Source organism: Stigmatopora nigra, chromosome 14 (genome assembly GCF_051989575.1).
Source record: "Stigmatopora nigra isolate UIUO_SnigA chromosome 14, RoL_Snig_1.1, whole genome shotgun sequence".
NCBI classification, from domain to species: domain Eukaryota; kingdom Metazoa; phylum Chordata; class Actinopteri; order Syngnathiformes; family Syngnathidae; genus Stigmatopora; species Stigmatopora nigra.
Window position 1 is genome coordinate 1,488,761 of NC_135521.1, and position 23,857 is coordinate 1,512,617.

Sequence of the window (23,857 nt, forward strand, 5' to 3'; positions counted from 1 at the left end):
TTCTAGGCAGCAGGCCCGAGAGAGCTGCTCTCGTTTGCCACGGTGAGCTCGCCGTGCTTTGCCTTGCTGGCTCATTTGCGAGTGCAAATGGCCTAGTGTGAATTGAACCTGACTCCAGGAAAAAAGCCGCGCGCAATTCATGCCACGCTCTCACATTTATTTTCGCAGGTTCACTTGGAAAAAGGCTCCAAAATGTACAAATCCTCAGCGCCTGTTAATTAGTGTGAACAGATACTGCAAATAAATTGTACATAAATTTACACGTGTTCATTTTGTTGAGAAACGTTCACTATGTTGGGTTTGCCCTGTTCTGACATTGTCACGGGTGGAATAATATATATGTTGTGCATGCATTTGTCTCACTGAACTCTAGCTCCCGAGCCACATGCGGCTCCCAGGCCGAAATAAATGTGGTTCATTGCTTCTAATCATATTTCGCATATACTTTGGGTCTTTGCATGGCTTCTTATTTGTATTCATTCAATTGCTTTATCCTCAGTAGAGTTGGGGGGTGCTGGAGCCTAGCTGGTTTCGGGTATGAGGAGGGGGACACCCTGAAATGGTTGCCAGCCAATCGTAGAGCACGAGGAGACAAACAACCATTCAGCTCAAACTCAATTTGGAGTGTCCAATCGGCTTACCATGCATGTTTTTTGGAATGTGGGAGGAAACTGGAGCACCCGGAGAAAAACCCATGGAGGCCCGGAGAGAACATGCAAACTCCACACAGGTTAACCGACCTGGATTTGAACCCACGACCTCAGAACTGAAGCCGACATGCGAGCAACTCATCTTATTTTTATTTGCTCTTAAAACACTCCTTCATCAGGGTTTAAAAACAATAAATTATATTTAGAACATTATTTTGCATATTGGATTTTTTTTAATGCTGCTTCTGATTTAAGGTCTTTGACTCTCATAGTTTAAAATTTTTGCTCTTTATGTCTAACTTGTCGGTATTTTACTTATGCATGATAATTATCATGCACATTCTTATAAATTCAATGCATATAGATTGTTTTATGTGCATATTTTACTTCATATTATACTCTCACAACTCTATCAAACTCTCCCAAAAGCAATGACCACACTTAAATGAAATGCACAAGTAATACATGACTATTTATATACTTCAGTCTGTCATTCTAGTGTTGCATTGTTTTGATTTGAGTTGATTTAGTCATTTCCTCATTGCATGTTTTTGCATTGACCTTTTGGCTTGCTATTGGTTGTACCTGGCATGTTACTTCCTCGTCTGTCCACCAATCACTGGCTTTTGTTTTTCACCCACCTGTACCCCGGCAGTCTCGTTACTCAGTCTGTCTGTTTTTGTGTTTGCCTCACCAGGATGGCAGCCATCTTGCACAATGTTAATATCAAATATATATTTTTAAGAGTACAAATCACCCCAAGCATCTTCCCCGGATTGTTTGTAAGTGTATTTTTGATACATACTCACTATAATAAGTACATCATGTTATAAAACTTTGATGCAAAAGCATTGTTAAGTGATCTGCAAGTATGCCTAACTTCTTTTCCCCTCAGCACATGGGTTGACCTCATATCCAGATGCCAAACAATTCAGTAGTAAAATGAAGAAATGCAATTCCATATTTAACAGATTTAATGCTTGTGCACACAGTATGACCATAAATCTAACTGTGGAAAGAATATCATGCGATTGTATGTATTGGAAAGGACAAGCAAGTGTGTTTTAAATTGATCCTGCGTTGTCCTTGGTAATGCAATGAGGTCAAATTCCTTGCACATCATTTTTAGGCTTGATCAAAATATAATGCAGATCACGTCATGAAATCTAGCCTCATGCATATATAATGTTTCAATTAAAAAAAAAGAGAGAGACTGAGAACGGCGATATCCAATCTTGCCATCACATCATATGTGTGTGTTATTAAAGTCGGAGTGCCTCGGTTCAGCGGGTGAAAAATAGATGAATATATACAGTAATAGAAAGCAGGAGGGAGACGGGGAGTAGATTTAATTACGCCCAAAGCAAAGAAAGGTGGGGGATCTTTTGATTAAATTGCCCTGGTGTCTAAGCATGCTGCTAAACATCTGTCCACTCCACAGCGTCCTGTGGGCTTCTTTCTTATCGCCATGACGGTCCCTGTTTTCTCCCGTGGCATCTCGTCTCGTCTGGACGCATCATGACTCACGAGATTCATTTAACACACTTTGGTGAGTAAACATTCTATTTATAATCCTACCAGCCATTAACTATATGGCGGTACATGGCCTGTTAGAATATTAGAGTAACTGAACCTATATATTTGTTTATCTAAATATAGTTTATTGTATTTTCTCACATATTGACAGCCTCTATGTATAAGTTGTACCCTTAAAATTGCTTTAAAACCATTTAGTTTGAAAATTATATTTACAAATCTAAATTTTATTCAAGTTAAAAGGGAAAAATAACTAATTTCACTCAAACTTTGCTGTGGTACTACAGCATAATTTTGCAAAGCCCGAGAAAGTAAATTATGAGTGTCGACTTTCAGTTTTAGGATCAAATTCAAATGAAAATATTCAATTTCCTGACTTTTACCCTTTTTAAATAATTAATTGCAATATTTTTTAATATAATACTTGCTCTTTTGGTGTTTTTGGTTCAAAAAATATTTGTGAAATCTAAAAAAAACATAGAAATATTTCTGCTTTCCATTTTATTATTGAATGTAATTAAAAAAAGATTTAGTTCCCTTTTGAAATGAAAAATAAATGACATTTTACCTTATTTATGAAGAAAAAAAGCTCAAATAAACATTATTTTAGACTTATAAAAATAACGGAATACTATTTAAGGCTATTGATCCAGTTCTTTTAATCTAAATTTTGACGTTAATGCGTCCCGTAAACCAACCCGAGTTTATTCTACAAGAACTTTAATACTAAAATATGCATCCTAAAACCGAATAAGCAGTAAACAAAATGGCACTCACGCAGACAGATGTTGTCGCTGAAGAAGGCCAGAAAATCTTCGCATTCTTGCCTCATATTCCCGCTAGCCGAGCAGGAGCACCACGGCGCCACGCTAGACGTTGCGTTGTCCACGTAGTTGGGCGTAATTGTACTCCCTGTCGAGAAAAGCCAACTGGCTTAAGTTTATTTCCTAAACTCCCGCATTGCGTATACGATCTTTCACCATTGGCCATTGAACTCCACTCCATCACTTTCAGGTCACACCAGTTTAGATTTTTTTTTCTTGTATGGCAACTCGGTGGAGTTTGAATTTGAGTGCTTTAATAAATAAACACAAGTCAAGTGTGTGTTTGTGCTTTGGGGCACACGGTGCATGAAGCTATTCTTCTCTTGGTGTGAGCTGTGCAGAAAGTAGTACATTTTTTTCTGAGGTGTTACCAAAACAAGTGCGTTTTATTCAATAAGCCCACCAGTCATGTTTGTGTGTTTTTTAAAATATTGTATGGGAGTCGTTTACTTGTATTGCTTACTGTTTTTGTTTGAGTTGGATTTTTTAAATAACGGACAGCATATATTAATCAACATATTACTATTGATGTCAATGGACATATATGTAAGATTGTATAGTGAGGGCTAATTTCCATTTTTAGTATCTACGATGACACCCACATAAGTAGCAGTTTTAGACAGCATTGTGATCGCAATTTTATTCTTCTAAAAGCTCTAAGATGATTGGCCGAGAGGTGCAGAGACAGTTTACATATGGTAATTTGTATTGAGTTCCATGTATGTGAGACAAGAACTGGATAGCTAAATGTTTTCTTTCTAAAGGGAAATACACAGTCACCTATAGAGCCAGCTGTTGTTGTTAAGTTGGATTTTTTTGTACAAAATCTTGTATGTGATGCAGTATTTTTTAATCTAAGGATAATTAACAGTATTTTCCCACATTTGTGTTTTTTAATATTTGACATTGGTGGTTAGTTTTTGGTTTTATCAATGGAAGTAGCTGATGTACTGCGGAATATGTGTTGTTGTTGTCAGGAGTATTTACATAGCCTTTGCATGTTTTTCCTATCCTACCATCTGTTACTTCTACTCTAGTGGAATTTCCTTACGCTTACCTATAAGTCCTGTGTAGGCAAGAAGGCAGGCACCATAGTTTCTTTTCTTGCAACCACTCGTAGACTCTTCAGAGGGTTCGCAGTCTTGATAAAACTGAGCCAGACGAGACCTACAAAAAAAGGGGAACCATTCTACTTAGGAAGACCAAGACAAATGTTTATATTTCTTCTCGCCATGCGGTCATTTAACTTATATAACACACCGATTGGCAGGCATAGTCAAGGCTTGCAGATGATGGAATGTAAGCAAATATAAATAAAAATATAGAGTTCCCCACCAACCCCGTAGACTTGGAATCATTACTAAAAGTCGCTGAGCGTAATGGTGCCGTGGAAAAATAATGACTATGACCAGAGATTGCAATGAACGATAACTCTGATCCATCTGGCTCTTTATCTGTGTTTAATATTTAATGTGCTATTCCAAGAGGCTCTCGAGGGTGTTCAGAGCCAAGATGGAGGGTGGCTAACGCTTGGAAGGTAAAACAATGGGACACTTACTTGACTGAATGGCTCTTTATTTGCTTTAAAAATGAATAGATCCAAGTATACTGGCATAATTCTTCTCTTCCTTGTGTGTGTTTGTGTGTGTATCTGAATGTTAATCACCCGTGCCACAGAGCTGACACCAATTTGTGACTAATCTCGGAGGTTTCGTACTCTACAATCAGATTAGAAACAGGTTTAATGGCTTGAAGCAGCGACACGCTGATCAAAGCAATGAACAATTAGACTGTTTGGACTAGAAGTGGCTTGGCTCACGCAACCGTGGGGAGACGCTTGGTCACGTTGGCTGCCCTTTGGCAGATGGCGTGCTGTGTGGGATTCCTCTCCTTCTTTTAATAGATTCCTCACTGGACACGGAGGACTCGTAGCTTCAACCGGATTTGGGTTTGAGAACACGTACGCCGAGCGAGATCTATTGTCGTAGTTATCTGATCAAGTATGCAGCTGTAGTTACACTTGGACGGTTAGAAAACGGGGGCAAAGGGTTTTTGCTGTCCCGTTGTAATCTTCTTTGAATCTTACTGTCTCGGGGTGGATCGCACAAGGCATCAATTGTCAAAAAATTTGTATGAAAGTAGTCATCACAGATCTACTGAGATTTGATAAGACTATTAGCAGAATGAGGAAGAACTCTAGGCTTTTTGACCTGGTTTCCAGATAGGCTTCATAGATATATAGTGACATTTCTCATGTAGATGAGTTCATGTGATTTTCCTTATGTTTTTGTCAGTTCCAGAACTATATATTAAAGAGCCACGCCCCTTGCGTAGTAACATAACCATAATGCTGTGTGTTGTTGTTGTTGATAAAAGTAATTCTGGGTTTGCTGTGTCTCCTAAATTTTTGAAATTGTTTTCCTGTTTCCAAGCGGTTAGGGCTACTGCCTCAGTTCTTGTAGGTTGTGGGTTTGATCTCAGGTTGCTCCTACCTGTGTGGAGTTTACATGATCTCCCTGGGCTTGCATGGGTTTTCTCCGGATACTCCAATTTCCAAAAACAAGCATTCTAGACTTACTGGTTAAACACTCTAAATTGCCTCTAACTCTGATTGGTTGTCCTTTGTCTCCTTCTGCCCTACCCTGGCCACCCATTCAGGATGTACCTGGTGCCTCTAGTTAGCTGGGATAGGCTCTAGCACCCCCTTTGTGAGGATAAGCGCTTCAGAAAATGAATGAAAATGCATTTCCAGTTACACAAAAACCATGCACAGTATACATTCTATTTGTAAACAGTTTCTTGGATCAAAGTATGACCACAAAATTGGAATTTGGTTCTTAAATATTATTATAAGTGATGAGTTTTTATATGGGGAAAGAAAAACAGTTGCTAGACTACCTAAAAACAATAAGATTTTTGTCCTTACTTGCAAATGTAGTCCGCCTCGCAGATCCTCCTTTGCATGATGCAACTGGGTTTTTCTGCGCTTTCGTAGGAGCAACTGGGAACAATGGTCTGCCGGCGACGTTCCGCACAGGCCGTGTCTTTGCAGGGGCAAAAGAGCAGCTCGTGCGTATGGTCGGCGGGGACCCTGTCGAAGAATCTGCGTAGGGCTTTGTTGCATTTCATTTTGTTGCACAGCCCCGACTTGGCCGTGGGTTTGATGCACGCCGACACGTATTCCGTGCGAAGCTTCTGGCACAAGTCGTCCACGTTACAAGCTTTGGCCGCATCCAAGCAGCGGTTGGCGGTTGCCATGCCGACGTCGGAATCTACGGACAGTTAGAAAAGTGTATATTCGCAAACTTTCATGACATTTTGCTCCCTCGTCAAAAACTCCCCCATTTTTAGCGCCGTGTGACTGACAAAGATATCATTTTAGATGCAGACATTTTTTTTTTTCCTGAGAAAGTGTGCATCTGTCTTCAGGAAAAAAAAAAGGTCTTTTCTTGCCTGCGGCCAGCTGCCAGGGAAAATCCAAGCGTGCCCCAAAGGGTGCAAAAAGTAAAAAGATGAAAGTTAAAGAAGGTCAATGGACTGGCCTGCTGTGATGGAGGCCAAACGGACGTAGTCGTAATCCCTCTGCACGGTCTCGTAAGGATAACTCTCCACCAAGTTGAGTCCTGAGGGAGGAAATGGTTTAAAGCTCTAAATTTGCCTGAAATGATTGCGTAGGATAACAATTCAGGATGTTTTGGTTGAATTGAACCTTGTCAAAGTAGAACAGGTATTCATTCACAAAAAGGAAGGGCAAAGTGCATTGTAAACATTGTAGACAAAACACACACAACCCGACTTCCACGCTACAGGACTATAACAGCCAAAACAAACACTCAAAGACAGTTTCTACCCAAGTTCTTATCTTACACTTGCACTAAAACTCAATAGGATGCTAATAACTTTAGCCACATTTTGTCCCTGACCACTAATTTATACTTTTATTATATACTTTTATTGTATTTACTTTTATTTTATTATATTATATCGACTAGTAATTTAATGATTTACTTATTTCCTAATTATTGATTCATTAATATTATTATTTAGTGATTATTTATCTGTTTGTTGTTCTTTTCCCACTTTGTTGGGAACCTTAAAATCTTAAATCCTTAAAATTAAAATCATTTAATTCGACAGTTTATGTAAAAGAAATCCTACTCTGTGAAAAGGAGGAAAAGTACTACTCCGACTCTGTCAGGATGTTGACAGTTTAAACATTTGGAGATGATTGAACTGCGTCGGCGACCAACCGTGAATGATTGACTGGTGAAGACTCCAGTAGATGCTCAGACAGTTCTTCTCCTTTTTCATGCCCCGTTTACATTGGCATCCGTGCAAAGGGCTGGACAGCAACGCCGACACGGCATTGGCACACTGACTCCTGGCCCCGGGTCCCAACTTCATGCTGCCGTTACCCGCCACGCATTGGCGTAGTGTGCGCAGACGTGGGCTGCAGGTGTCATCACTCGAGCATAAGTCTCCGGCTATTAAGCAGTCGCTACCGGACAGTACGACATCCAGTAGAGCTTTCAGAGAGATAGAAAGAAATAACGTAGGATAAATTGACGTCCTTGGTTAAAACAGTTGATCTTGAATTTCTTAAGACCGAGTGCCGTTCAAAACACAATACTTGGCTCACTATCTGATTCATTCATTTTCTGAAACGCTCATCCTCACGAGGCTCGTGAGGCCCCTAAACATCCTTTATTTAATTCGTCTTATTTTGAAATGAAATGGCTTTTAGTTTAAAAAAAATGCCACAATCTCGTTTTAATTCCAAATACTCCTCCCTCCTGGCCATGATTTTGATCAGAAAGTACCTTCCATTATTTTATTACGAGTCTTTCATGTTTTTTTGAGTGCTTGACCTCTCTTCACAAGCTTCAGACAACTACTTTAATCAGACCTCTTCATTTTTCTGCAGTTTTTCCTTTAAACCTCCCATCATTTTAACACGCAATTATCAAACATTTCCTAGTCCTAGCCCACATCCCGCATTTAAGTAAGCACTCTCCTCTTTAACAAGCATCAGCAAAACTCACCTAATTGTTGTATGCACGCATTTCCATGTTTTTTTTTTGCTTAAGTTTAGGCAGCATGGTAAAGAATGAACGCCATCCATCATGAATGCAAATGGCTGAGTCGCTTTGACATTTCCAATAAGCGCATCTTGATGTAGCGCCGGCTTTCGCCAATTAACCATGTCAGTAATCAATGCGTTCCAAGGCGCGGTGAAGTCCTCACTTTGCCTGCCACATAAATCACGGGCGGATTAGCTGATCGGTTAGCCGTACCAGCCGGCTAAATGGTCCGCTGCAGGACAGATAAAATGGAAAATGAAATGTAATGAGGCCCACCAGAAGGGGAGGTGTCACTCCTCTTCCAACTATGGCGCCCGCTAAGATTTAGAAATGGATTTTACGCCTCTTTTAATGAAACCATCCTGGCCTTGTCCACATAAAGCCACTTGAGTGACTTAAGTTCACCCTGGCGCCAAATCAGGTTAATGCAAAAAGTTGCTGGAAACTTCAGTATGAAAACCTTTGCCAGAATTGTCGTTTTTTTTATTCCAAGACCGTCAACTTCTCCGTTTTTTTGTGACATGTAAATACTCGTAAACAAATAACTCCAATTTGTAACTCTGACAGGTCTATCTGGAAAAAATGGAGATTTCTTTCCGTACGCTCCCAGCGAATATGATAAATCTTTAATATATTACAGTTTGTCTCTCAAAAATATTTAGTCATCGAAAAAAAAGGACTTTCAATTGTTTAGTACAGCAAATTGTCACATTTTGACGTTTCCTCGGGTGATAAAAGTGAACTGTCAGACACGTATATGATATAAATGGCCAGGCTGAATGAGTCCCATAGATGTCAACTGTATTTTAACTATTTTAAATATTTGGTTTTGAGGGCACAAAGTGTGCTATTTCCAACATCAAAGACGGGTAGATTGATTTTGAGACAGCAAAGTATTCAAAGTGAAAGGCTGTCACTTGGCTCACACTTCAAACATGCTGCATTCAAGAACCAGAAGGGAAAAAAACACCCTCATTTAGCTTCAAAGTCCTGAAAAAAGTCACACTTGAAGCACAATGTGCTTAAAAATGCAAAACACACTTTTTTTTTAATCTTCCATTTGAGTTGATATCTGTCCAACAATTTTCATTTCATTTACAGCACCGAATACTTCACATGATGCAACTTAATGTAGACTTTTAATAAACACTCGGTTAGACGGCAATACAAATTATGACTGTAACTGACTCAAAATAGGCTGTTTAGGAATTAAAATCATACCAAAATGGAATATATTTATCCCAGCTAGGTTTGTTTGCTGTTTTTTTTAATAGACAGGGAGAAGGGGGGTCATAAAAAGTTCAAAATAGCAACAAATCTGTACTCTAAATGAGCCGACGCCATAAACAAGAACAGCATGAGGACTATTTATTTTGCGATCATATTTGGGTGACATTTAAGGTTTTAAATATCAGAATAGTCATTAAGGGAATAATGAACATTATTCTGGACTTGATTTGTGTTGTGGCTTTCAGCCAAAAACAGCATAATCAGGAAAGAAACTTTAAAAAAAATGTAATAACGTCTATTCAATTTACCCCAGAATAGATGCATAATGGAGATTTTTGATAAATATATACCAATAAGTAAATACCATGTTTAAACCATTCATTTTCCAAATGTTTTTGTGCCAAAAACCGCATAATCAGAAAATAAATTTTAATAAATGTAATAACCCATCCTCAATTCTCCCCAGAATAATTTCATAATGGACATTTTTGATAAATATAAAAGCCTACCATTAAGTACACCAAAAAAACATGTTTAAACCATTCCTTTTCCATACTGCTGATCCTTGTGAGGAATTTCAGGGGGTGCTGGATCCTATCCGGTCACCAGCCAATCGCAGGGCACAAGGTAACTGACAACCAATCACAGTTAGGAACAATTTAATGCTTATGTTCAACCGTATTTTTTGGGATGTGGGAGGAAAACTGGAGTACCCAGAGAAAACCCACTCCACACTTTGGGATTGAACCCTCGATCTCAGAAGTGTGAGACAGGCGTGCTAACAACACGTTTGCTGTAAGATTGACAGCAAAAAATGTGGGCCACCTGTCATAGCTTGTTGTATTTTGCGCGATGATTAGCCAGTTGGCGTGCTATTTTCTCAGCAAGACTCAAGAAAAACATTCAACTGTGACAATCAACCTCAATTGAACTCCCGATTTTTATCAGGGTGTCAAATTAGTTTACGCAGACCTGGAAAAAATCGAACATCATCAAATTGTACCTGAACCTGGATCGTAAACGGGGGACATTGATTTCTTCCAAAGTTTGTCTCATTGGGCCTTCCCCAAGCACCCCAGGCGAACGTCGTTGGCGTGATGGAGAAAGTTTGGAATTTGTAGCTAAAGTGTGGATAGAAAATTCGAGCTGACTGGAGAAGCTCTGCGTGCTTTGTTTTGGTTGAATGCCAACACATGGAGTAAGTAATGCTAGGCCATTTTGTTCCTGCAAAATTGGTCAGACAGCGTCTCCTTCCATATCCAAATTGGGTCTTCCCTGCAAATGACCATGTGCAGACGTTGTATGATGAGGAGGAAGAGACACATAAAGCTACTACTCGGATGCTTAATGGAAAGCTAATGTGTGGCGGTGTCGCTCGTGGTTCCGTCGAGACGGGAAACGTCCTCGGGAATGGCCGACTTGTGCTTAGAGAGGCTTATTGTATGTCCGTAGTTTTAATGTCATACCTGGCAACCTCGGCCAATTGCTCCACTAATTAATGATTGCCCTTATTAGGCAATTTACAAAAACACGTACAAATGCAAGCCAGCACAAATTTACTCTAATAGGGTGTTTAAAATGTTCTGCAAAGTGGACAAGGCGGCCAATCAGTATGCTTTAAATTCATTGTCGCTGACAGATTGACTATCTTGGTACATTGCTTGCTGACACGCTATATTTATAAAGTGAAAGGGGAATACGCATGCTTAAAGCATGAAAATATTAGCAGTCGACGATGGCGTTTTCATTTGCTACCAGGGACTGAAATGATCCGTATTAGAGCCTAAATGTGTAAAACCAAATCAGTTTTACACAAAAACGTACTTAAAAAAAATCCTGTCCACAATTTGAAATGATCAAAAAATGTATCAAATACGGCAAAAATTTATAAGTTGACAGGTATGTAGTATCTCATTTCTAGGTGGCACCACTAGGACTGCTAACTGTATTTGAGTTTAAATATTGCAACCAAATCTTCATCCACGCGTTACATTTCTTAATGATAGCGTCGCTTGCAGGGTTCCTAAAATGTAACACTTTTTAATCAAAAGCTGTCCAGTTTTTAACTCACTGCAAAGGCAGCATCCCCACCAGGCACTGCAGTCACTGTCCAAATTAAAAAAAAAAATACAAAATACGCTCACCATGGCTCTACTTTGTGGAGTTGAGTAAGCTTAACATATCAAATTCAGTTGTAGGGAAGCTCATCAAAGTTAAAAGAAAACATCTCATTATATGAGTGACAAGAGCAAGTCGCCCTCTTACTGTAGCTCCCAGCATGCATTGAGACAGACGTTGAGGTTGACTACTTGATGCGGCAGACACAATGAGATGCCAGATGAATCATGTTCATGTGAGCCTCCATCAGCATAAAGAGGAAAAAACGCGGCAAAATCCATAGCGCGCTTTGTTACAATGTCGTAAATCCACAGGCGTTGCCTTTGTTTTCCAATTTTATGGATCCAGACAAACGGGCCATGTGTGACAAGCGCGTCTGTTTTTAGCGCTTCCGTTATTTAAATGCCTTTCATGGCTTCCTCCAGAGCCACGTTGCTTTATATCTTACTTCGATTTTGTGTCTTGCTGCGCTGTAATCATTGCCATCACTCATCCATGCTATTGGACACCAAGTAACAAGTTTTCCATGAGAGAGTAAAACCAGGAGATGTGGGTCAGTGTGCCCCCCACACACACTCTGGAGCAGAGGAATTAACGACGGGGTCTCCGATGGTGGCTACGTTTATTGGGGAGCCTTTCTATTTTAAAGAGGGTCACCGAGGAACAGAGATCTAAAAGAACAAGCGCTCTCAAGTGTAAAAAAAGCCTGTTCCACAGCACACAAGCAAATTCTGCCAAGCATTTAACGACTGCCTGGGCCCATAAGGATGACTTTTGTCATACGATGAGTGGAAATAAGGAGAAAGGACACCCCAAAGTCATTCTTAAAAGATTTTTTAAGGCTTCAAACACTGAGCTGGTTGTGAAATTTGGCCTAATTTTCACAAAAACTGTAATTTTTTCGCATATTAGTCGCCTCCACATATAAGTCGCACCCTTGAAATTCGTTGAATTGTAAAGTTTCTCTCGTATAAGCCCCCCCTGATTCACACATTTCCAAATATGTATTCATTATTTTAATAGGGAGTAAAAATGTGTTACTTTGAAGGGAATATCTTTCAATAAAATAATCGAACGTCGAATTTCTGAGATATTTTGTGAATGAGTTATGGCGTTTTTGTGCATTTCAAGTTTAATTTATGCGCATATAAGCCGTACCCTCGATTCAGTTGTTTTTTTGTAGTGACAAATACAAGTAAAATACATATTTTGTATATATAAATAGCTCATTTACTCTCTTATAGGCGAGACATAGTGGAGAAAATTGTTTACTCTCTAGTGACAAATATTGCATGAGAAAAAGCATATACTTTTGATATTTCTCGACATGTTTTCTAGGATAAAAATAATAAATAGCCGCACTTGCATCGTTGGTATTCTGCGAATTTTTAAGATGGGTGAATCCAGGGTCGTTTTGTTTTTATAGAGCAAGATTAAAAACAGTATGTTTGGTCATTCTCACAAAAACATTTTGCCTCTGCTTCATTTTGATCAGAAAAGATTTCCTTCAAATTCTTAGCCAATCAGAAACAAGCGATAACTGCTGTTCTTCAGCTCAGCATCGTGAAAAATGAAGACCTCATAAATCAAAAACTGTCATTTGTTTTGGGGTCGTATGCATCGTGTCACTATTTTTCTAAAAACAAATGTTCTCACAAGCTTTACACGTTACATAAGTGCTCTTAATTTGAATAATTCATCATATCGAAAGCGATATGTATCACCGACACACAGTGCATCCCACCAGGAGTTAGAGAAATAAAAATTTAAAACCCTAAGCCCGTTTGGATCTACTTGTACCAGACAAAATGTTAAGTAATTTACTTTAAAGTAGTGCTTTTTCTATCACAGATGGTCTCATTAATCCGAACATTTTGTTGGGGAGGGAAAGTCGTGGGTGCTTGAGAGCTTTAAACTTGTCATTTCTATCCCTAACTTTTTGAATCTTTGTCTTGTATCTGACGGAACTGAAGGGAATTTTGACACGTGGGGATTTAACATATGACAGACAGCTCTTAAATGGCTACAACATGATTCTTATGTGCACCGAGACGACTTCTGACGTGTCTTTTTCTGCCAGAAAGGAGCTTTTAGTGGGAAGAAAAAGGACCAAGACGTTGGAAATAATGGGATCAAGGAGGCTGAATAAGTCCATTTTGTAACAATACATTTGAAGTTGTGCTATTAGCTGCGTGGACTGCTATAATCATACACTATGTTACATTACCATTTCTGTGCTAGTCAAATTGAAATGTTGAAAATGATGACTTTTAAGTCGTCAAAAGGGGGGATTTTATCCGTAAATGCGCCACCTTGAAAAAGCCGGAGGATTTTAGTTGTTCCTGTTTGTCACTGTGTGTCATTAGCCTCATCACTCAAACTTGAAATTGTTTGAACAATGAGAAAAAACATTAGCATAACTATTACTTTTAAACAGTGCTGTGAATTTCCACTGTTTGCTGAGAGAGAGGATAACATTGAACTTTATCTGGCTAATCTATTATTCCCGAATAGCTTTAACGTGTGGGGATACTTTCCAAAGCAACGTTGCGGTGATTTCACAATGATCGCTCAGGCGGAGATGTCCAATCCTTCGTGGCATTCTCCTGATCTAATTAATTAGCGTCTTAATAAGCGTTCGGAGAGGGATGCACCTTGTTAACGGCTTCCTCGCATAAACCAGGCCAAATTCTTGCCACGTTGGCCCTAACGAGACGCGAAAAAAACAAAAGCTCACGTTTACGTCAGTACATTTTATACTACACAGAAAGGACATAAAATACTTTATTTTTTTCCACATACTAATAAATAAAATGCCACAAAATGTGATTACGAATAAGTATTTGACTCTTTGTTAGAAGGGAACTACACAGTCACCTCTAGAGCCAGCCATAATTATTATTTTGGATTTTTTTGTACGAATATTCGCAGTGGGGGAGGAGTTTTCTGGCAATAAGTTGGCAGAATCATTGAACGATTAATCTTGGCGTGGTTGAGGGAGGTGGCATCCCCCATTTGAGTCAAACAGATGTTGTAAATCCACTGCAGCTCTCCGAGACAGGTGCCCTGCGGCCAATCTTTTTTTTCCACTTTCTTTCTTCTTTTTGTCCAAGCTTTTCCGTAATTGCACTTTGCCTTCTAAAAATGCTGAGTGAATCAAGCGGCACGCTGTCCAGCTTTTATCATCTCCTCATTACAAGCTTGTACAGTTGAGGGTAGTTGACCAAATAGCTCAGAGGGGGTGATTTGGTCGTTTTTTTTGGGGGGGGGGGGGCTTCTTGGGGAAGAGGAGTGTAAATGTTTGCAGATGGTGGATCAAACTAGGAAATTACGTCGATTGTTCGAGAGGGTAACGATGTACAAAGTGGGACGTTTTATAAATAAGTTAGGAAATGGCAGGGGAAAAAACGCAAAAATTCATTTGAAATCAGGTTTTTTTGTAAGAATTTGGAAAGAAAATGCTAAAATTCATTTTAATTGAGGTATATTTGGTTAGAATTTGGGAAAAAAAATGCTAAAATACTACTTAAATTAGGGTTTTTGTAAGAATTTGAGCACAACACAGTGGAAATTAACATTACTACAATAAGCCCATTGTGAAAAACTGTTAAAAAAAAATCTTGCCTCAAGTTATATACCTAAACCACTGCTCTCATATTGTTTGTTTTTCTAGTTTCTTGATCCTCCATTCGGTTTGTTTTGCGCTCCATTAATAAATGATAAAGAACATCGATGTGAGCCAATCACTTTTTCCAAATATATATCTCTTAGTAGGTAAAGATTGAGAATGTTTCTCCTTATTTAGAATATCTCTTAAATATACCACCATCGCTTCAGCAACAATCCACTATCCATCACCAGCAACGATAATTCAAACCTCCCAAATTATTCAACTCCTTCCAAATTCTCCATTACCAACCGCATCCCCTCCATTGTTAGGATGCAACATTTCTTCTCCCTGTCAACTTCCATCCCATAAAATCGAGTCAAGACCAACAATCTGTCAAACCTAGTGAGCTTCTCCTCATGTGGCCATTTCCCCACAATTCCCATTTCTCCGACACGAGAATAACTCAATTTATCTCACGGCGCAAAGGGGCATTTCCAGATATTCCGTTTGATGGCGGCCACACGAGCAGTTTGCTGATTTAATTATCAGACGAGCTCCTCGCGGGCAATCGGAGATGGCAAATTAATATCAGTCCAATAAATGTTAACAGCTAAATGTCTGTAAAACTGATAAGGAAATATTTGAATGAAATGGGCTTAAGCGCAGTGGTATTTACTTGTCGCCGACGTATGCAAAGTAACGCTGCAACTTCCACATAGTTGGAGGCCACAATTACTTTTTAATGAAATAACATCAATAATGCAGTAGGCGCACATATCACACCGTGCAGTCGCCGACTCCATTTGTTCTGACCGACATGAAATCTGTGCAGTGAAACGAGGAAGCTAGTTTTGTAACGCTTTCCAGCTTGTTTACGTTTTTGGGTCGTATGTCGCACGACACTTTCTAGCGCTAAAAAACGTAGATTTGTTTGGTTTAATGCTGACATTTGAGAGGAAGAGAAAGCTAGACTATGAAAAGTGGGATCTATTTTCACCAAGGGAATGGTAAAGGAAATGAATATGCATCTGTGGTTTTAACAGTCCGTTGGCGTTTCAATGCTGATTGTCTTTCCGCTCTCCAGATTCGAGATTGCCTTGTTTACGTTAAAGCGAGATGCCAACTAATTGAATTCAATGCTTTTTATTGTCATTATACGAGTTCAGTGAGATTTAAAAGTTCGCCAAATAGATAAATAGTCATAAAAAGCTGTATTACTATATACATTATTGAAGCATTTGTAATCGCAAGGGCTGCAGAGGGTGCTGGAGCCTCTCCCAGTGAGCTACATCTTGAATCGGGGGACAGCCAATAGCAGAGCAGGAGGAAATAAAGGTCAACCAATCACAGCTAGGGATAAGGAATTTATAGTGTTTAAAAAGCTATCTTGGCATGCATGTTTTTGGGATGTGGGAGGAGACCGGAGTACCCGGAGAAAACCCACACTGACCGACCTGGTTTTGAACCCACGACCCCAAGACTGCGAATCCCACATACTGACCACTTGTCCATAAAATTATTTATATACAATACAATGCTACAGTGTTTTTTAGTGCAAGATAAACATTTTTCTGTGCTAAGACGGAATTAAAAGTCTGAAAAACATTCCTTATTGATATCCATCTAGCCGTGTTATGACATTTTACTTGATTCTGATGACAATCAAGTATTGGATAGCCGGCAAGGAAGGCCATCTCGGGTCAACGAGCAAATAAGCAGGCTGCAGATTGCTTTTCCAATGGGAAGATCTTTTTTTTGCCCTGTGACATATTTACATTTCTGTAATTGCATCATGCTTGCGTGTGCTGACAAGCAGCGTTATCGACGCACAATTGGATTGTTTTGCATGCTTATGGGACGATTTGGTGAGGCAGATGGGACGTTTTTTCCGCTGGATTCCATTGTACTGTTAAAAAAAAAGTTTATCCATACTTTCATCAAAAAGAGCAGATTTAGCCTGGCCAATGGTCATCATAGCATGATTATTTTTTTGTTTACAGCCATCATATTTCTTATTCTTGGTCATTTATAGATGTAATTGCGGACTTACCATATTTGGCATGCATTGAACTTTACAGTAATCCCTCGTATATCGCATTTTTATGTTATTATTGCTCGCCGAAACAAACAAAAAAATGTGAAGTAGGATCTCCCCATTATAACTACCACAATACTACGTTTTTGCGCCTAAGCAGAAATACAAGTACACAAAAGTACAATTTATACAATGTATATTCAGCTATAAGCTTCAAAATAATGTAAAGTATTAGTATCTAAATATAATATGTTTAAAAATGTAACTACTTTGAAAACTGTACTCACAGTGAAAATAGATCCTTTCCACTTATTTAAATACTGCATATATTATATTATATCTACATATAAATAGTTTATTCCAAGTACTTTGTCTTCTTGTGGGTAGTACAATACTGCTTTATTAAATTGTAGCTTATACTGTGTTAAAATGCAGATATATTGATCGTATTTGTTTTTTAATAACCGTTTGATGACTGTCATTATATTAGGTATATGCCATATTTCATAAAAACAACATAAATATTCCCAAAATTGCTATTTTAATCCATTTTAACCAACGCAGTCCAGTAAGCGCCCGGAGGGGTTAGCGCACAACGACATTCATAATTTAACAAAGTATTACAAAGCGCTTTGAAGAAAGCCGAGATTCTTGCTGAGGCTGACAATTTCAGAGCCTCACTTTGATTTATTTGTTATTTAGAGAATAGAGAAGAAAAAATAATAATATTCCCATTGCCGTGGTAAACAATTCATTGCTGGTCCAACGTTTGTAGAAATGAAATCATGTTGGGCCTCCAGCTTTTTGATTTTCTTTTCCAAATGACGGCTCCGGGGATTTCTTTTTAAAAAATAGGAATACATCTTTTAAAGACAAGGCGAACTTGGGCCACCATTTTTGCATTTTCACTCTATTCCGATTTAAACAGCAATATATATTTGTAGGTTCTCTTTTCACACTTGAAAGATTTTCTTTGCCATTACTTTAGGGATTTTTTTTTTGTTCCCACTGCGCACGTCCCGAAAATATGTCAACAAAGATCTTCCTATTCTCCAGCACCCTCAATGACATCATCACCCTTGGAATGGAGATCTGCCCTTTTGATTATGTTTCCCCGGGTTTCATTTTGCATTTTTCTCAGTGCGTCGTTGGCGTTAAAGCGACATTTTCTTGGTAAAAAAGCGGCGACTTTTGTTTTGTTACAAAACAACGTCCTTAAATAGGTCCAAGTGCGCAATGAAAATTCTCATTTCACACTCAGCTAACCTGGGAAAGGAAGAATGTCCTTGGACCTTTTTTCAGACCCTTCTCCAGAATTCCCTTCCATCCATCATCATGAAAATCCACTTAGATGTTGCAGTGTCCAAGAGGGAGAAAAAAATGGGTCTCTGCAAAGGAGGACGGTCTGGAACGCTTTTCTTAGAGGACAGAATTCAAGTTAATCAGCCTATTTTAAGATGTTTTTTTTCCCCTATTTTTTTAAAACTATGCTCTGTGTCTGTGAGCTTAGTGATGAAGATGGATGTTTGCTATGCCTTTATAGAATGGGTTTCTGTGATAGAAGCCTCCTTTGAGACAGTCTGCCTTTCCGTAAAGATCTGATACAAACCAGAAATGGGATATAGTATTGTCGGAAGTGATAAGAATAGGGTAATGATACGTAGCCTTGAAAAAGGTTGTTTTAGTCCAGAAGCACTTTTTTGAGTGGTTGTAGTTTGCAAAGCTGTTGAAAATATTTCTCTTGACTTTATTAGTTGTGTGAGGCTCGCAAAATATTTGGGCAGACACGTAGCTCTCGAGCCACATGCGGCTCTTTGCTTGGGACATTGCATATTTTATCTTGTTTCGTTTTTACTCTCTTAAAACAGACTTAAATTCATCAGGGCCCATTAACAACTAAAAAAATGAATAATATATTTTTTTAAATTGGTAAATTGGGTGTTTTGGGGTGGCTTTTTGACTCCCACAGTTTCAAATATTGGCTCTTTGACTCCCACAGTTTGAAACTCTGACTCTTTGACTCCCACAGTTTCAAGTTTTGGCTCTTTGTGTCAAACTTGTTCGCTACCTTTGTTCTAATCAGATTTGAAGTATAAAGTATTATATTTGTGATGACATTATTACATTATTTCCTCACCACTAATATAATAGGTCAAATAGATTTAAAATATTAACGGCATTAATTTAAAAGACAATGAAAATATATAGCATGAGGACCACCTATTTAACCATTTCTAGGAACATTGCTTACTACAGTGTTGTTTTATATTTCTTTCAATTGGACCCTCAGAACAAAAAAAAATGGTGTGATTTGTTTTTGCTCATTTTCCCTGCTACTTTCATTTATTTTTCAAGGCTTTAACAGTTATTTTTTTTTAGAATGATCCTTTTTATTCCTCTTGCTTTCCCATTTTATTGATTTGTATCATTTGAAATAGCAGTGGCGCGTTTCCCCCGACCTCTCCAGCCTTTTATTGGTCACTTCCTTCAAGCGCATTTAATCCCGACAAAATAAACGGCGGCGACACTTGACAATAATGGTGGAAAGGGAAAAGCCCGCTCTCACTCCGGCTCGAAGTCATTAGCTAAGCGTCCGATGATGACACCGGCAAAGGTCAGCGGCGCGAAACGGACATGGGCGGAGGAATGGCTCTTCTCTGCAGACTTTGCAGCCTTAATAATTGAATACTTTTTAAGGGATCGGAGCGGCAGTGGGAGAGGAGAGCCTTTCTGTCTGGAAAGCTTTTAACTCCACTGTCGCAGAACAATTGAGTGAATGTTACTAAGCTCCAGTATATTGATAGATGGTGCGCATACACTTTATCCTTGATTGCGCTTTAGTTCCTGCTTGTAAAACGCCCGTACGTAAGGGCCTTCTGCTCTAATAATCAGCTACGTTAACGGTAAAGACTGATGGTATTATCAGGATCTTATAGCTGCAATGTGTGTGTGTCTATAAGTGTGTGTATCTTTGCTACAAATTCTTTTGTCTTGTAGACATTTAGTTGGGTTTGGACTACCAGGTAGAACATTTTTGAGTGGGGTAAGTGAGTGGAGTGCATTTGAGAAATAGTTATCGCATTTATTTGCATTTAAGCCGTATTTGGCGCTCCAAAAAATGAGGATACGGCTTATATAAGCACAAATTAGACTTGACGTGGACAAAACTGCAAGGTGATAAAGATAAAATGCTATAACGCAAGACAATACGGTCATTTATTTCAAAATAGAGATAAGATAAACTTATTTAAAAGGTATTTTGACGTCTATGAATGAAATTCAAGAAAAAAAACGTATCATTCATGTAATAGTATGCCAGAAATTCCACCTGTGATGATTTTTCTTAAGATTTTCCCTTAAAAAAAACACATTTCTACTATGTTTGTACTATGGAGGGGAAAATTGTTAATAATTGTGTCTTATATGACAAAAAACTGTCAAATTAAACCATTTGAGGTAATTTTAAGGGTGCGACTTATACGCAGATGCGGCTTATATGCGAGAAAATAAGGTTGTTATAATAAGTTTTGCTTCCTCTTTTGATCGTGACACTGTTGGGTAACAAGATGGAGATTGGTGTGTACCAATTAAAGTAGTTGTATACAAACTGGCTCTTTGGTACCTCTTGAGCAGCTTCGGCTAAACTATATTTTTTGACTTTATACCTTCGACATTGTAGGATGTGACCTGTGTCTTTAATGGTGATAGATAAGTACTGCAGAGCCCGCCATTAGCCAGCATATTGGCTTGACCTCCTGCAAGGCATCCTTCATGAATTACGCCCCAGGCAGGTGGCATCATAGTTGTACAACAGGATAGTCATAAACGCACATTTCCTATGTATTTTTAACATCATTTATGCACTTTTATCACTAATTAGTTCAATAAAAATGTCTCTCAGCCACACTATGGCATAAAACCTAATACACAACTGAGATTTGTCATGAAAACGTAATGTTTTTTGGCATAACCATCAAAAAAAATCTATGTTCTCCTTAAAAGATTGCAAGGAATAAACTGTATACTTCTGTGTATCGCATTTTCTCGCGAATAAGCCTTAACATTGCCTTGAAAATGGTTGTATTTTCCAATTTCTCTTGCATAAACCGAGAAATCCCCTTTAATCTACTCCTGGAATCTCTTGGTAGTATTTGGTTGGGAAGTGTCTACTTTTTCTCATTTCACTTTGGATCTCGGGGGATGCTTTATCTAAGCTAAAATAATCACACACTCTACAGAATTGCACTTAATTCCATATAATTTACAGCCCGGGTGTGAATTTGTCAACGTGCGCCCCGCCGCACATTTATCACGCCGATAACATCGGAGCTCGCCTCGCCGTCGGCTCGCGGGGGGATCTACTTCATTTTTCATAACCGCCACGGCAACAGTAATGCGGACCCAAGCCGTGGTCCTGCGTAATGCCAGGCCTGGTGAGGACTGCCCTCCACTTGATCAATGTCTGCACTTGAGGACCCCCAGTAGCGCCAACTAGGATCCACCTCAATGCAAAAGCCATCCCATATGATCTAATGTATGGCTCGATCTTTGCCGATGAATCAGTCTTTATTGATTTGGGCAGATGACCTAATCAACATCGACGACGGGAAACGTTCAATTGGCAATCTGCAGATTTGCTACCAGGAAATATGACTTTTAAGCATACCCTGTAATGCAGGGGTGCTCCAACATCTGTTTTTCAAGGCGTTAACATAGCACGATCTCCCTTTTTTAACAGGCCACCGACAAAGCTCAGCAATTATTTATGTTGATATACCTTGTGTTAGACTGTATCAATGGGAGCGCCAGGAATGCGGGTAAAATCCACTCTCGATTCATGCTAAAGGTACTGCGGACATGGCAAATTTGTAAGAACCTAGCTGAGGAAACCGACAGACAAATGTTATTGTCGTGCGATCTACCCAACGTCTTTAAGTCAAAGTTAGGGAGAATTCAGTATAGCCAAGACACAAATTATGACCAAACATGATTGGACCGATTGGCTTAGAGCACAAAGTAGCGGTAGTAGGTGTCAAAGTAGCGGCCCGTGGGCCAAATCTGGCCCGCCGCATCATTTTGTGTGGCCTGGGAAAGTAAATCATGAATGCCGACTTTCTGTTTCAGGATGAAATTCAAATTAAGAGTATAGATGTATATTAAATTTGCTGATTTTCCCCCTTTTAAATCAATCATTGTCATTTTTTTAATCATTTTTTATTGTTTTTAGTTCAAAAATCATAGATATTATATCTAAAATGGTCTGGCCCACATGAAATCGAGTTGATGTTAATGTGGCTCGCGAACCAACCCGAGTCTGACACCCTTGGCTTAGAGGCATCTGCAGTATTTGATGTGGAAAAAGTAAAATAGTAGAAACAACTTAAAGGTACATGCCGTTGAATATATTCGGGCCACACAGGTGGCTCATTTTGGATAATGACAGATGTTATGTTGCGTGAGACTTACTAACAGAGTTGTGTTAACCTGCGAATCCACCACACGTTTTTAATTAACAGGAGTTAAAAACCCGCTGTTAATTCTCCTCCCATACCACCACTAACCTAAACACATCCCGCGCGCCCCCAATTAGACTGCGCCTCAGGCGATCGCCCGCATTGCAAAAAAAAAATGGACCCCAACCGGCACATGCGCTTCAGGTTGTCCACCCCTGCATTAGTGTCTTATCTTACCAAACACACGCACATGCGGCTGGCTCTTCAATTATTTTTAGCATGTTGAACACGGACACACTTAAGAGAAAAGGAGACAACATTGTAGAACGTTGCCTTTCCCTAAAATCCAATCAATAGTGCTCTCTCTTTGGATTACTCGGGGAGCAGGTGTCACTTTAATGCTGCAAAGGAATTGTTTACCGGAATAAACAGCTCAGCAAGGCATAAATAATTACCTCCGCGTAATAACAATAAAACGGCAGAGGTCGATAAAAGCAGTTGCCATCCGGATTGCGCATCCTTTATATAAGATTGATACATAGAGACAGAATAACTAGCAAATAACAGTCAAATAAACTAAAAATAGGATCTTTTTAGCACATTTTTATGGCAAATTAAAATCTTTCCTTCTACTTACCGTAAGTTGTGAGATGGAGCAGATAAAGCCCCCACAGGTCCATCTCGCTGCACCAATTGAAAACTCAGTTTTTTTTCTCCTTTGGGATAATAAACGTGAACTTTAACCTTGACCCACGCGGTTAGATGAGGAGTCGTGGGTATCCACACGAGGGGGTTGTTAATGAGGATGTTGTTGGCGTCGGGAATCTGCGATGGAAGCCGTCAGGTTGTGCGCGATTCGGTCCGTTGAAGGTGGTAGGATCCCATCGGTCGATGGCGGGATGTGTTCGCCGCTTGCGCATTTGGAGGCGCGCGTAATAATGAGTGGAAGTTACACTGCGCGCCTGCTCGTCCGCAGTATGTGTGCCAATGTGTGTGCGTGAGTGTGAGTGGGTAGGGAGTCGGAGTGGGAGTGGGAGTCGGAGTGGGAGTGAGGGAGTCGGTGGGAAAGACACCGGGTGGGGGGAGCCAAAACCTTCTGCCGCAAGTCCGAGTGGTCGCCCAGAAGATGATGATGAGGCTTTCTCTTAATAGTTTAGGGTGTGCAAACTAGTCCAGGTTTTTGTTCCGACTCAGTTTAACCAATGAGTTTTCGGGTAGAATCAGCTGATGATTCACTTTAAAGACGACAGTTAGGGGGAAATTGTATCTTGCTTAGGTTGGAATACAAAGATGCACCTTTGAGTTTTGAGGCTAAACCTG

At 39.4% G+C, this 23,857-nt stretch overlaps 1 protein-coding gene and 1 long non-coding RNA gene across 2 annotated transcripts in view; one reads left to right on the forward strand and one right to left on the reverse strand.

Moving 5' to 3' along the window:
* Positions 1-23,566, reverse strand: part of gfra4b (GDNF family receptor alpha 4b) — a 25,772-nt gene extending 2,206 nt beyond the window's left edge. Inside the window, exons 1-6 of the mRNA XM_077732665.1 lie at positions 23,175-23,566; positions 7,261-7,536; positions 6,553-6,633; positions 5,937-6,282; positions 4,068-4,177; positions 2,964-3,098 (exon numbers count right to left, since the gene is read on the reverse strand). Coding sequence (XP_077588791.1) covers positions 2,964-3,098; positions 4,068-4,177; positions 5,937-6,282; positions 6,553-6,633; positions 7,261-7,536; positions 23,175-23,217 — 991 coding nt within the window. The 5' untranslated portion in view covers positions 23,218-23,566. The remainder of the gene's footprint in view (positions 1-2,963; positions 3,099-4,067; positions 4,178-5,936; positions 6,283-6,552; positions 6,634-7,260; positions 7,537-23,174) is intronic.
* Positions 1,300-23,857, forward strand: part of LOC144207282 (uncharacterized) — a 31,757-nt gene continuing 9,199 nt past the window's right edge. The window contains exons 1-2 of the long non-coding RNA XR_013328621.1: positions 1,300-1,432; positions 2,092-2,199. This is a non-coding gene — a long non-coding RNA (uncharacterized LOC144207282). The remainder of the gene's footprint in view (positions 1,433-2,091; positions 2,200-23,857) is intronic.